Source organism: Stenella coeruleoalba, assembly GCF_951394435.1.
Source record: "Stenella coeruleoalba genome assembly, chromosome: 3".
Classification (NCBI taxonomy): domain Eukaryota; kingdom Metazoa; phylum Chordata; class Mammalia; order Artiodactyla; family Delphinidae; genus Stenella; species Stenella coeruleoalba.
In genome coordinates, this window is record NC_137148.1 from 112,667,252 (window position 1) to 112,682,840 (window position 15,589).

A 15,589-nucleotide genomic window follows, 5' to 3' on the forward strand; every position below is an offset into this window, starting at 1 on the left:
TGCCCATTTCACCTTGGGTAAAAGTCAATGACCTTGCAATGGTTTCAAGACCATCAGCATTCCAGCTGCCTGTTACCCTTCCGCACTCATTTTGTTTGCTACCGTCCCCTTACTTTGCTCTGCTCCAGCCACGCTGGTCTCTTTCCTGAAACTTGACTGTGCCTGGCTCTCTCCCCACCACAGGGCCTTTGCATTGGCTATTCCCACTGCTTGGACTTAGCAATGCAGTAGGTCACCAGGGACTTTGACAAGACCCATTTTGATGAAGAGAAGGGTGTGAAAACCTGATTGAAGTGGGATCAAGAGAGAATGGGATGAAAGAAACTGGAGAACCCAAGGACAAAAAACACTTCTGAGAGATTTGAATGTGCTGTATCGGGAGAGAGAGAAACACAGCTGTAGTCAGAGAGGGGTATGGAAGTCAAGAGAGGATTGCTTCTCAAGAAGGCGGATAACTGATGAGAACGTACTGTATAGCACAGGGAACTCTATCTGATGCACGGTGGTAATCTAAATGTGAGGGAAGTCCAAAAGGGAGGGGATGTCTGTATGTGTATGGCTGATTCATTTTGTTCTGCAGTGGAGGCTAACACAACCTTGTAAAGCAACCAAACTCCAAAAAAAAAAAAAAAAAAGGCAGATAACATGGTATGTTTGATGCTGATGGGAAGGATCCACTGGACAGAAGAAAATTGTCATCCCTCCTCCTCATTATCTAATCAGCTGTGCTTGAAACTTAGGAAACACATAACAGAGCCCACATCTTAGCCACCAGACCCCAGTGTTCCCATTCCCCGCCTTGTGCCTGAGGCCTGGCCTGTGCCAGCTCCCAGTAAGTGCTCAGTAAGTACTTCTTGACTGAGAACGCAGACAGGCCCCGGCTGCTCTCATTTCTGGTGAGAGCAGATACGTGTAGCCTGGCAGTCAAACCTGGTTTTGTAATACCCTCGCCCATGGGCTGAGAACAGGGGAGTGTGCCAGGGCAGCACCTGGGCTGACTCCAGGGGAAAAGCGGCCCCATTTATCCTGGAAGAAGGCAGGAGGGACGAGAGGTCCAGAGGGCTCCCAGAGGACCAAGGGCAGGAGGCTGGGATGGGCAGGGGGCTGGGGACAGGCTAAGGCCTCTTTTGGGAGCCGCTGGGCCGCAGTTACAAAACCTTGCAAACCAGCTGCCTTGGACTTTGGCATCGGTTTGTTTTTCTCTCCCCATCAAAGAATGTGCCAATTTCTCTGTTTATACAATAACCTGGCGTTGTTTTCTTAGAGTCCGTTAAAGTCACAAAGTACTCAAACCAGGACACCTGAACTTATCCAATGAAGATGACCCAGTGGCCCATGGTCCTAAGACTTCTATTCCAGATCACTGGAAAAGATAAGAGCTTTTTAAAGACCTGACCCTGCTCTTCTCTGCAATCCCTAAGCTGACCCTTCCTTGGCAAGCAGGCTATGGGAAAGTGTTTGTTTAGCGTCTTCTTCATGTTCAGAGTAAATCCTGCCTCTGGGGAGCTGCCAGCCTTCAGCCTCAGGCCTCACCCTGATCTCCCTCCCCTGTGCCCGGAAAGTACTATGGGGCCTGTTCCTGTTCCTCCAATAGAAGCTGCTGATAAATCCTTCTGCTTAGGAAGCACTAGCGATGGACCTGGCCCTGTGCTACATGCTTCACATGCCTCAGGTTATTGTCCTCATAGCAGCCCCACGAAGATAGGTGCTGCTGGCCCATTTTACAGAAGACAAACTCAAGGCCTAGAGGTGGCAGGAGACTTCTGCAAAGTCCCACAGCCAGTGGCGAGGGAGGATCAAGAACCCCCTTCATAGGTCCTGACCTTGAGCTGTTTCCACGTCCCCCAGCAGCATATGAAGCCTCTGAATGGTGGAAATCTGCAGGGAGCCGGGTCCCCTCCAGACCCCAACCAGCCAGCCCCTGATACCTATTTGTCTCTCTCTTAACAGGAGCAATTTCTTGGGGGACAGCAACTCCTATGGATGTCGTGAAGAGTCGACTGCAAGCTGACGGGGTTTATATAAACAAATACAAAGGTGTCCTGGACTGTATCTCCCAGAGTTACCAGAAGGAAGGTCTTAAAGTAAGCCCCACAGCAGTCATGCAGGGTCAGTGTCAGTCCCTGGAAGGTAGGGTCAGAGATTTTGGAAGATGTGAGACTACAGAGAAGAGAATCAGGAAAACGAGGTGCTGGCTTTTAAATTATGAAGCACTTGTTTCATCCAGTCCTTGCCCCGGCCTGGAGGAGGAAGTGGGTGTGCACCCAGCTGATGGGTTCAGAGAGGACTGGTAACCTACCTGAGGTCACACAGCTGGTATGTGGCAGAGCCGGGGTCTGGACCCACATCTGTGTTACCAAAGCTGGCCTCCTCATCCAGAAAGGCTAGGAGCTCCTTCGTCACTCCCTGCTTAGCACCTCAGCCTCACCCCTCCTATAAGTGGGAATTCCCAGAACCACTTCAATCATCACATCTTGCAGGTTCCAATTCCCTGATCTGTCTTCTGCTTTCCACCCCACACAAGTCCAGACCCCATCACCTCTGGTCTCGGCTACTGAGGCAGCCTCCAGCCTGGCCTTGTCTTCCTTCTCCTGAACCTAAAGGGCTTATCCTAAACCCAAGCCTCTACTTGCCTCTAAACTATCTCAGAATGAAGATCAGTTTTCCACATCTAGTGTCCAAAGTTATAAACATCCCCATCTTTCTTGCCTCCCACTATACCCCCTAGTACCCTCATGCTTGCTCTTCCTTGAATGGGCCCCTGGCTTTCTTGGCATGCCTCTTAGTCAGCAGACTTAAGTGCAAAGCCAGGTCTGGCTACTTGTGAACTGGGGGAATCCAGGCAAGCTTCCCCTCTCTGGGCCTCAATTTCTCCAATGATAATCACCCCTACCATGAGCAGCAGAGATATTTGTAGGTTAAATTAAATTAGGCATATAAAAAGTGCTCAGTTTAATGTATAACACATAGAGAACATTTAGAAAGAGTCATCTGTTTATCATTAGCATTAGTATTAGTAGTTTTATTAGTGTTAATGTTACTATTGACCTATGAGGCCTTGCCTCATCCCAAGCCCTCCAATCCTTACTAACTGCCACTCCAGTGTGTCCAAACTTCTGCTTTTTTGCTCCAATGGAGTGCCAGAGCTTGTCCTCTGGAAAACTGGACTTCCACAAAGGCTCTCTCATCTGTGTGTGACCTCCCCAGTCAGTGTTCTCCAGCTGCTCCTGGACTACAGCCAAGAGTGGCTGGAGCCAATTCACAGGCTACTGCAGGTTTCGCTGCCAGTACTGAGGTCTGTCTGACTATTAGCTGATGCACAGGTGGGAAAGACTCCTCTTGGGTCCCTTGGTGTATGGTACTGGATCCCACAACTCCCACAGAGGCACTTTTGTTCATGGATGGATGCTGAATTTTTGTTGTTGAACTGAGGACAAAATAAGGGACATTTGGGGCTGCCATGATGCTAGTGTCACTCTCCCCATGTATTTGCCTTTTGTGAGATTTTTACAATATCTCTTCATACAGCTGCAAGTTAACTGTCTAGTGATTTTATTTCAGCCTGCAGGGCTCTCTTGAGAATTTCTTACCAGGTAGATCTAGTGGTAATGAACTCCTTCAGCTTTTGTTTATCTGGGAATGTCTTGATTTCTCTCTCACTCTTGAAGGATAGTTTTTCTGGATATAGAATCCTTTCTTGACAGTTTTGTTCTTTTTCTTTCAGCACTTTGGATATATTCGCCCATTGCCTTCTGGCTGCTAAAGTTTCTGATGAGTAATCTGCTGAAAGTCTTACAGAGGATACTTTTTATCTGCTTTCAAGATTCTCTCTTTGTCTTTCAAAAGTTTATTATAATGTGTCTTCTTGTAGGTCTCTTTGAATTCATCTTGCTTGGAGTTCATTGAGCTTCTTTGATGTTTATATTCATGTCTTTCATCATATTTGGGAAGTTTTTGGCCCTATTCATATATTCTCTCTCTCTCTCTGTCTCTCTGTCTCTGTCTCTCTCTCTCTCTCTCTCTCTCTCTCTCTTCTCCTTGGACTCCCACAATGAATATGTTGCTCTGTTTGATAGTTTCCCACAAGTCCCTTAGGCTCTGTTTACTTTTCTTCAGTGTTATTTCTTTCTGTCACTCAGACCCAATAATTTCTCTTATCCTATCTTTAAGTTTGCTGATTCTTTCCTCTGCCTGTTCAAATAAACCTTTGAATCATTCTAGTAAATTTTTCATTTCAGTTATTCATTCATTCATTCAGTGCTTTTCAGCTCCAGAATTTGTTTGCTTTCTCTCTGGGTTTTCTATTTCTTTATTGATATTTCTATTTTGTTCACATATCATTTTCTTGACTCTCTTCACATCTTTCTTTAGTTCTTCAAGCATCTTCAAGAAGGATATTTTAAAGTCTTTGTCAAGTAGATATGCTATCAGGTCTTTTTCAGGGACATTTTATTTTGATTTTTTTTCTTTGAGTGGACCACACTTTCCTGTTTCTTATATGCCTTGTGATTTTTTATTGAAAACTAGACATTTGAATCTAATAATGTGGTAACTCTAGAAGTCCAATTCTCCCTCTTCCCCAGGGTGTGGTGGGTTTTGTTATTATTTTTGATTGCTGTAGACTATCTCTGTGCCAATGATCAATCTGAGGTGTAAACTTAAGGTTTTCTCAGTGTTTTTCTGAGCCTGTGCCTTTCCCTGGGCATACGCAGTCACTTTCTAATTTTCCTCATACATGCAGTCGCTTTTGAATGTCCTAGTCTGGCTCCCAAAAGAGGAAAAAGAGAGAAATGAAGGGAAGGGAAAGGGGCACCATCCCTTTAAACTCCCTGGAAGTCACTTCAGCCAGTGAACAAGGGGGTTGCAAGATGGAGGGGGAGGTTAAACAAGAATGACTGCCCTCCTCTTTGCACCTCATGATCAGAAACAGCAATCAGTGACCAGAACACAGATGTCCAGTATTTGGAGGACAAGGTTCTCATTGCCCACCCTGGTTCCCACAAGCTGTGTGCAGGTTACTCCAGGAACATGTGCATAGATGCCTGCCAAAGGGCTTGGGATGGGGGATGGGTAGCTGCTACTGTGCTAAATGCTGACATTGACTGAAATTAACCACTGCCCAAACCCTCTCCTGGAAGTTGGAAGCCTTCGGTAAACTCCAGAGTTCTAAAGTAGTTACATCAGACAAATTCTGTCTGTGTAATAGTTATCTAGGTGAGGAGACAGAGTCCTGGTATTTTCTACTCTGCCATGTTCCTAGAATTCTCACCTCAGTTGTTTTTTTTTCTTTTCCAGTTTTATTGAGATATAATGGACATATAGCACTGTAGATGTTTAAGGTGTACAGCATAATGATTTGACTTACATATATCATGAAATGATGACCACAATAAATTTAGCGAACATCTATCACCTCATATAGATACAACTTAAAGAAATAGAAAAATACTTTTTTCCTTGTGATGAGAACTCAGGATCTACTCTCTTAACCACTTTCATGCATAATGTACAGTAGTGTTCATCATATTTATCATGTTGTACATTACATGTTGTACATCCCCTCCCACCACCCCTCACTTCTGGTAACCACAAATCTGATCTCTTTTTCTCTATTTGTTTGTTTTAGAAGTATAATTGACCTACAACACTTTGTTAGTTCCTGGTACACAACATAGTGATTTGATGTTCCTATGCATTTCAAAATGATCACCATGATAAGTCTAATTACCGTCTGTCACCATACAAAGATATTACATAATTATTGACTATATTCCTCACACAGTACATTTCATACCGATTACTCATTTAGTTTGTAACTGCAAGTTTGTACCTGTTAATTTCCCTCACCTATTTCTCTCCTCCTCAACATCCTTCCCCTTTGGCAACAACCTGTTTGTTCTCTGTATCTATGACTCTGTTTCTGGTTAGTTATGTTTGTTCATTTGTTTTGTTTTTTAGACTCCACATATAAGTGAAATCATACAGTATTTGTCTTTCTCTGACTTATTTCACTTAGCATAATACCTTCTAGGTCCATCCATGTTTTCACAAATGTCAATATTTAATTCAGTCTTGGCTATTGTAAATAATGCTGCAATGAACATAGGAGTGCATGTATCTTTTCTAATTAGCGTTTTTATTTTCTTTAGGTAAATACCCAGGAGTGGAATTGCTGGATTGTATGGTAGTTTTATTTTTTATTTTTTTTGAGGAACCTCCATACTATTTTCCATAGTGCTGCACCAATTTACATTCCCACCAACAGTGTGCAAGGGTTCCCTTTTCTCCACATCCTCACCAACACATGTTATTTCTTGTCTTTTTGATAATAGCCATTCTGACTGGGGTGAGGTGCTATCTCATTGTGGTTTTGATTTGCATTTCCCTGATGATTAGTGATTTTCAGCATCTTTTCATATGTATGTTGGCCATCTGTGTGTCTTCTTTGGAAAAATGTCTTTGCAGGTCCTCTGCCCAGTTTTTAATTGGGTTGTTTGGTTTTTTGATGTTGAGTTATATGAGTTCTTTGTATATTTTGGATATTAACCCCTTATCAGATATATCATTTGCAAATATCTTCTGTCATTCAGTAGGCAGCATTTTCATTTTGCTGGTAGTTTCCTTCACTGTGAAAAACCTTTTTAGTTTGATATAGTCCCATTTGTTTATTTTTGTTTTTGTTTCCCTTACCTGAGGAGACTGATCTCAAAAAATATTGCTAAGATTGATGTCAAAGAATGTATAGCCTATGTTTTCTTCTAGAAGTTTTATGGTTTCAGGTCTTAGTTTAAGTCTTTAATCCACTTTGCATTTATATAGGGTGTGAGAAAGTAGTCCAGTTTTTCCAACACCATTATTGAAGCGGCTTTATTTTCCCCATTTTATATTCTTGCCTCCTTTGTCATAGATCAATTGCCCATATAAGCATGGGTTCATCTCTGGGTCGTCCATTCTATTCCATTGATCTATGTGTCTGTTTTTGTGCCAGTATCATACTGTTTTGATTACTGTAGCTTTGTAGTATAGTTTGAAATCAGGAAGCATGGTACCTCTAGCTTTGTTCTTTGTTCTTAAGATTGTTTTGGCTATTCAAGGTCTTTTGTTTTTCCATCCAAATTTTAGAATTATTTGTTCTAGTTCCATGAAAAATGCCATTGATATTTTGATAGGGGTTGCATTTCATCTGTAGATTGCCTTGGGGAGTATGGTCTTTTTAATAATATTAATTCTTCCAATCCATGAGGATGGTATATCTTTCCAACTGTTTGTGTCATCTTCAGTGTCTTTCATTGATGTCTTATAGTTTACCAAGTACCTTTTACCTCCTTAGTTAGATTTATTCCTAGGTATTTTTTATGCAGTTGTAAATGGGACTGTTTTCTTAATTTCTCTTTCTGATAGTTCATTGTTAGCAACAAATTTCTGTGTATTAATTTTGTATCCTGAAACTTTACTAAATTCATTGAAGAGTTCTGGTAGTTTTTTGGGGGCATCTTTAGGATTTTCTATGTATAGTATCATGTCATCTGCAAACAGTGACAGTTTTACATCTTCTTTTCTAATTCAGATTCCTTTTATTTCTTTTTCTTCTCTGATTGCTGTGGCTAGGGCTCCCAATACTATGCTAAATAAAAGTGGCAAGAATGGATCTTCTTAGAGGAAATGCTTTCTGATCTTAGAGGAAATGCTTTCAGCCTTTCACCATTGATTAAGAAGTTAGCTGTGGGCTTGTCATATATGGCCTTTATTATTTTTATCATAAATACATGTTGAATCAATTGTCTTTTGTATTTTTTTAGCAGAAGCACAGTTTGTGATTCAACCAACAAATACAGAGTGACACATAAGAGAGATTCAAAAGAGATGCTCAGTTTTTATTTGAGATTTTTTTTCTATTTCCCCATATATTAATGTATCATTTTTCCAAAAAGTCCTGTAGAAGCAAAATATATCGCTGATATTATTTCCTCCAAAAATTTACTGTGTTCTGTTAAAAGCAAAGTCCTAGAAAACAACTGAGGTCAGATGATTGATTTCTTAACCTCAAAAGTGTCTGACCCAAAGTTTATAGTCAGAGACAGGTTTTAAGCAGAGATAGCAATATTCAACTTGATTAACCACATCATTGACTGAAATTATTTTTTATTAGTTGCTTAAAAAATGTGTAGTATGTAGGGCTTCCCTGGTGGCGCAGTGGTTGAGAGTCCGCCTGCCGATGCAGGGGACACGGGTTCGTGCCCCGGTCCGGGAAGATCCCACATGCCGCGGAGCGGCTGGGTCCGTGAGCCATGGCCACTGAGCCTGCGTGTCCGGAGCCTGTGCTCCGCAACGGGAGAGGCCACAACAGTGAGAGGCCCGCGTACCGCAAAAAAAAAAAATGGTAGTATGTGAACATAGGAAGCTTCAAAAGGTATAAGAGGATATACTGTCTAAATGTCCCTCCTGTGACCCCCTGCCAGTCTTCTCTCAAAGGCAATCACTGTTATAAGTTTCTTGTGATATATTTTCAAAATATTCACAGCCTATGCAAGCATATATGTGTGTATGTATATTTATGTATGTTTGTATATGTGCTTGCATATAAACATATATAGTAACATGATTAAAAAGATAATCTTATACAGCCCTGGAAAGTTGGGTGGTCTCACAGTCAGATCCCCAGCTGCGGCAGGTGGAGCATCTTTTCCCAAGGCCGAGGGATGGCTCCAATCCTACTGAGCTTGAGTGCTGGCTTTGTGGAGTACGCATTCCCAAACAGTTTTACTGCAGCTCACTGAGGCTGCAACCTATTCTCACTTCCCTATGGAAGAAGAACTCAGTGATAGTAAAGAACTGGAAAGGAGTGAAATAATGGCAGTGGTACCCAATCTTAGTAGCCCCTTGTAACTCAGTGATTACCAGTAAAGCAGTCTTTATGGTAGGGGAACTAGTAAGTCCATGGACTTCTGGGGCATTCCCAAGTCAGAACGGAAGAAAGGTGGAGTAGTTTTGGATCCATTCTCTGCCTGCTGCGAGGATCGTCCTAAACCACATGAGCCATGGCTCACACTTGGAGAGCTGTCATCTGCAATAAGGAGGCTGGAGGAGTGACTTGATGTCCTCTAGCTCCACAGAGGTGACTGTTGTGAGGGGGTTTGTGACAGTGGGATGAGACTGGATGACTCTAAGGAGAGATGGAGGGGACCATTTGTAAGTAGGCACCAGTGTTGGTTACTCTTTGGTTCTGCCACTTGGGGGATCTGAAGGCCTCCCTCTACTCCAGGAATCCCCCACTACCACCAGCATGCTTTCAGCCCAGAGACCATTTTTTTTTTTCACATCAAGGAGTTTGTTCGTTCACGCATTCATTCATTCATTCACTCCTTCATTCATCTGCCTGTCCATCCATCCATTGATTCATTTAATAAGATTTATAGAGGATCCTCTAGTCCAAGCACCGTGCAGATGCTGGGGATTCAGATGTGAGCCACGCACACAGCCCTGTTGTCACTACTCTGACTGGGACTTTTTTTTTTTTTTTTTTTTGGTACGCGGGCCTCTCACTGTTGTGGCCTCTCCCGTTGCAGAGCACAGGCTCCAGACGCGCAGGCTCATCGGCCATGGCTCATGGGCCTAGCCGCTCCATGAACCCGCGTCCCCTGCATCATCAGGCGGACTCTCAACCACTGCGCCACCAGGGAAGTTCTGACTGGGACTATTAATGAAGGGATAGACAAGTCATAGGTGATTGGAGGATGGTGTGAGAAGTGCTGTGATGGCAGAGATACTGAGGGCACAGAAGACGGCGGGCCATAATCCTACTTGGGGTGGCCATGGCAGGGCTACCAGAGGGTATAGCCGAGTCTGGGGAGGATTCCAGCAGAGGGGACCAGAAGAGGCTCAGTGGTGAGAGAGAGCTGGCCTGTTAGGAGGAATGAATGGCAGGCCAATATACTGCCCACAGTGTCAAGTGTAAGAGGCAGGTCAGAGCAGTGCAAGGAGAGAGCATGTGGGTCCTGGCAGGCCAGGGAAGGGTATGGACTTGACCTTGGGAAGTGGGGAGCCATTGAGGATTCATGAGGAAAGACTCTGTCTACTGTTTTTGTGTTCCAAAAGCCAAGGTGATAGCCAGTAGCTCTGCACTATTTTTGCCATCTTTGGGCCTCACAGCAGAGCAGGCCATAGCTAGGGGTAAGTAGGCACCAGTGTTGGTTACTCTTTGGTTCTGCCACTCGGGGGATCTGAAGGCCTCCCTCCACTCCAGAAATCCCCCACTACCACAACCACCACCAGGATGCTTTCAGCCCCAGAGACCATTCTTTTTTCACATCAAGGAGTTCGTTCGTTCATGCATTCATGAACTCTGGCTGCCTGAAGTGGCCCACGGCTCCTGCACAGCCCAGTGCTATGGGAGAGGAGGGTCACATTCCAAGCTGCGTCCTGCCTGGCTTGCCTCGCCTTGCAGAGCCAAACCCCGGTGCACACGGGAGCCTCTCTGTGCACCCGGCATGGAATTTTCCTCTCAGAGGCTGACCCAGTTCCTTGCTGCTATTCAGTCACCCTGGCTGAGCCTGTGGAATTCCATAAAGGTTAGACATTAGAGAGGAGTCCTAATGTTACAAGGAGCCTTCCTGCCCCCCTACCTGAATTGCTCCAGGGTTAGGCTGGGCCACTTGCTCACCTCTGGGGATCTTAAGCTCCCTTCCCTGGGGCCAAGTCTCCCTCACCCCCCAAGGTACACTGAGGGCCTTCTCTCTCCTTCCTGACAAAGCTGCATGTCCCAGGCTGCCACGAGTGCCATGGTGCAGGCTCCTCTCCTGAAGGGATGTCTGTCACCTGATGTCCTGGCCCATGACAGTGGCCTGCACCTACCCTGACATCACAGTGTCCAACAACTAAGAAAATTGGGGACATGTAAGGGATTTCTACCTTCTGAAAATTATAGTACCAGGTCTAGTCCGTAAACAGTAAATTATACAGGCATCAATAAACAAGTTTACATCTTACACCTGACAGTTCTCAGGTCATTCACACTTGGGTAGTGATTTGCCTTCAGACACGTGATCTTTTCCCAGAGAAGACATTTAATGACAGCTCCTCCCCATTCCACCCCTCACCAAGGCCTTTATTTATTCTCATCATGTTCTAGGTTATGCTGTAGTTACTCCTGAATGGGGCTTATCTTCCCTAGTAGGTTATCAACTTCCCAAGGGCTGGAACCACATCACAGAGATCAGTGTCTACCCAGCACCAGGCAGGAAGATTCAGGGTGGAAGGAAAGCGTCTTACCATATTCCCTAGGGGTGAAGACAAGTACAGTCTTCTTGTATTAAAGGCTCATACTAATGAGCGAAGTGGAGTGCTTACTCTGTATGAAGTGGTGACTGCTGATAATAAGGATGGTGGTGTGATTGTCAACAGTTAAGGAGTGCTTTACTGCTGGACAGGCACTGTGAAAATGCCTTTAAAAGCAACGTCTCATCTAGTCCCTCAAAAACTGTAGGAGGTCAATGGTATTATCACCCCCATCTGACAGTTGGGAAAATTGACTTCTAGAGACTTTGCTATTTTCCCAAGTAACACAGCTGCTAACTGGCAAACTGTACCTGGACTCCAGGTGTGTCACCTTGAGCAGGGCCTGAGTTCCCCCTACCCTGCCCCTTTGGGGACATCCTGTGAAGCACCTGTCACAGTTGTTGGTCATGGCCGGGTGCTCTACCACTGCAAAGCGTGTGGAGCTCTGACTTGCAGAGTCCCGAGAACCGAGCATGTGTGCGCATGCTCACGAGAGAGCGCAACAATTAAGCGGAGCGTATGTGGTGTTCGCGGGACTCACCTGTTGGCGCATAGTATGCAGCGCATGCGTACCAGGCCTGCAAAGGAACGCGCCTTCAGAAGTGACGTGGCTGAGGGCGGGGGCGTGGCTGGGGTGTGTGTGTGCTGAGCGGGGAGGGTCTCCACCTTCCCCGTCCTTTGGGCTCTGTAGGGTCCAGCCTGGGACAGGGGGCTGCGTGGGTGGGCAGCAGCGCCGGCCCTGGCTCTGCCCTCGGTGGCAGCCCTGCGGAAGGTGCAGGTCAGTGCCCTGTGATAACGCCGCCTCCTGCCAAAGGTGTTTTTCAGAGGCATCACGGTCAATGCCGTGCGGGGCTTCCCCATGAGCGCGGCCATGTTCCTTGGGTACGAGCTCTCGCTGCAGGCGATCCGCGGGGACCACGTGGCGACCAGCCCCTGAGCGCAAGGTCAGTGCACCTCCTTCCCAGCCACTTGTGCCCTCCTGGAGCTTAAAACTTTGTTCTTTGAGGTGAAAATGGTGTGGCCTTCTGAAATATCCCTCTGTCATTTGTTTCCTGTTTAATCTGTGTTAATTCTGGGCTAGAATTGCCACCCTTCTTGTCATCAAAAAGCCCTTCTGAAATGCCCACCTGTGGCTGATGGTGAGCTGGACGCTCAGTAACTGAGGTCGACACAGAACTTACCTGTTTATAGTGAGCTCACCTATCTTGTTTCCCATTCAGTAGCTTCAACAGCCCTTGAAGAGACGCGTGTTTAGCTTCACTGTACAATTTAAATAACCCAGGCTCAAGACTGAGGACTTGAACCAGGGTACCCACAGCCTGTTACACAGGCAGCATCTCCCCACCTCCCTACTGAACTCAGTCTAGGTCTGAGGACAGGCTCCCAGAGCTCTAGAGGACAGCCTCTGCTATACCATCCCTGCCTCCCTCACCCTCTCCTTTTCCTGTTCTCATTGTAGAAAGGTCACTGCAGCCAAAGGGATCTAAAAACAGAAATCTGAACAAGTGACTCCCTTGCTCCAGTGTCCTCAATGGCTTCCCATTGCCCTCTAGGTTATGTTTCAGTCCTTAACAGCCTCGTTCTCACCAGCAGCTTAAACATACCATCCTCACTCTCGCCTCTGGGTCTTTGTGCATGCCGCCCTTGCCTGACACCCTCTTCTCAGGCCTTCCTCTTATTTTTGGCCTCACCAACTCCTCTTTGTTGTCCAAGGCTTGGTGTAGAGGTCTCCTCCTCCAGGAAGCCTGCCCTGATGTCTCAGCCAGGAGGATGTGTGCCTGCTATAGGCTCTGCTGTGTCCCTACCACATGCCCTTGCATTATAACTGCCTGCCAACTTTCCTCACTCCCCAGCCAGCACGAAGGTCCCAGGAGAGCTGTAACTATGTTTTCACCTCTGTATCACTAGTGGTTCTCACGAAGCCTGGCACACAAATGGCCACTCAGAAACACCGTTGAGTAGACGGATGATCAACTTCCAATATCCCCTCAATTCCTCCCCTTCTTTTCCTCCCCTGTTTCTCCTTCTCTAGCCCCAAACTAGTTGTGTGCAGAGCTCAGAAGACAAAGTGGGATGAGTCACTGAATTTTCTAGAAAACAAGAGACCATTTTGCTTCAGTCGTGGTGACTGCAAATTCTCTCAGAAAGGATTGTCTTCATTAGGAAGGTCTAGCCAACCTCCCTGTTGACTGCCCTGGGGCATCAGAGTCTGGCTAGGATGCATGGATGGGGCCAGACCCTAGAGCCAAGGGAAGGATGGATGAGAATGAGCCCAGGCCCAGCCCTGGACGCTGGCTTTAAATCCCATGCTTGAGCTTTTCACTAAAGCACCTATATCCGCAGCTTTTGCTGGCGTTTTGCCCTCTTACTAAAGGAAAAGGGCAGCAACACATTTTGCATAATTAAATATCCTGGGTAAAGAGTCACTGAACTTGGGTTATGTCCAAGACAGGGAAGAGAAGTCTGGTTCTTAAAGCTGTGCTCAGATACTGGCCACATCCCCCTTTTAACAGATGAAAGTGACTTTAAAACAATCCTATCATAAAATCAATGCATTTTTATTGTAGGAAAAAATAGAAAATACAAATAAACAGAAAGAACAAAATAAAAATACCTGTAATCTCGTGACCTTGTTAATATTCTTCCAACTTTTTTATCCCCCAAATGGGATCCAACGTTACTCAGTATTTTATAACTCACTCCTCCCATTTGCTAGTTCAGGACCATTTTTCCATGTCATTAAATCTTCAGCCGCAAAGCGGGTTTAATGCCAAGGCTTCACAGATCCCAGAGTCACTGGACGCTTGCCTGAGCCGTGGCACCCTGCCACTTGTGGCCACCCTGGTGATTGGCTGCTTCAGGAGGGAAGAAGGCGTTGCTAGCAAGCCCCATCCTGATTGTCCTGGATTTGACCTTTCAGAGCAGTGCCCCAACTGGAAGCTTTTGCTTCTGAAAGCGCTCTGATAGGACAAGGGGCACAGTTGTCTGTGTGCCTTTTCTTTGCTGTGGTGGCAAGGGGGCTGGTGCCTCTCAGGTGGAGGAGGGCGTTCCCAGTGACTCTTCCGGAGCCTCGTCTTGAACAAGCCTCACCCAAGGAGTTCAACTTCCTCCTCTAATCCAAGAACACCAAAGCCCTTTAATGAGTCCTGGATCTGAATTTATCAAGTCGCGCTGAGGTCTCGGGCAGGTCATGCCCCAGGCAGCAGTAAAACCCACTCTTTGAAGACAAGGCAGCCAGTGCCCGCCTCGTAACCTAGACTGAGGACAGAGTGGGATGAGGTAGTTAGAGAATTAGGGAGCCTAAAAAGTGGTGGGACGCTGTCTATCGCGATTCCTGGGCACAGGTGGTGGGAACGGCGTGGAATTGTTTCCAGGTGCCTGCAGGGAATAGAGTCCAGCCCCAAACAGCTCCAGCCCCCTTCCAACCACCGGATACAGAGCCCTCCCCCGCCCCCCCCCCCACCCCGCTCCCACGAAGTCCTGGGAAGGAAGAGCACTTCCCTCTCACTCATCCACTCAGTTATCTCGCTCCCAGATCACACATATGAGTGACCCAAGGATCATTGGAAACCCAGTAAATACCGCACAAGGTGGTGGTTTTGTGATGTGGTTAGTTTTGTCTGTTCACATGGAGAAACCAGGATCAGACTGTACGAGGAAGATGCCCTTTGGTGGTAGAAGTGGGGTCCCAGCCACTGCTCAGTGGTCAGCGCTTGTGAATCCAAGTACTGACCTGAATTTTCAGGTCCGAGGCCTGTGAATCCAACTGCACCATCCCTACCGGCCCGCCAGCATCCCCTGCCCCCAGAACTTTCCTGGAATGATGCTGGCCCGCCCTCTGCTGTGATATGCAAACTTCATTGGCCCGCTTTCAACTTCAGGAAAATTCATGTTTCAAGGCAGGAAGATACATGTTTTCCTACAATATCTTTTATCGAACTTTTACAGATAACCCCGGACAACCTCATAGCCTTTCCCCAGTCTGTTCTCATGGCGATACTTTGCCCAGTGTTGCTTCACTAAAACAGTTTTCAGATGGATTGACTCCTGGATCTCGCTGACTGATAATCCCAGTTAGATGAAAGTCTTACCTTTCCTCTTTCTTCCCAGAGCCAGCATCACCTGACCAGGGCCTCATTCTGCTACAGCTGATACTGATGGCGGCATCTCTAGAACCTGCGGTAGCGAATTTACTGAAGAGAAAGAACGCCTCCCCGCCGACCCTCAGCCAACCGGTCTAACCTCCGGAATCCCTGCTTTCCCAGTTGCAAGCACTCTTCCTCACCTCTGGGCTGGGGCCGCTGAGCTGCTGCCT

At 46.2% G+C, this 15,589-nt stretch overlaps 1 protein-coding gene across 1 annotated transcript in view; it reads left to right on the forward strand.

Moving 5' to 3' along the window:
- Window positions 1–15,589, forward strand: part of SLC25A48 (solute carrier family 25 member 48) — a gene marked incomplete at its 5' end in the record, with an annotated part of 42,414 nt that extends 26,825 nt beyond the window's left edge. Inside the window, 3 exons of the mRNA XM_079918608.1 lie at window positions 1,951–2,084; window positions 12,089–12,218; window positions 15,385–15,589. Coding sequence (XP_079774734.1) covers window positions 1,951–2,084; window positions 12,089–12,211 — 257 coding nt within the window. The 3' untranslated portion in view covers window positions 12,212–12,218; window positions 15,385–15,589. The remainder of the gene's footprint in view (window positions 1–1,950; window positions 2,085–12,088; window positions 12,219–15,384) is intronic.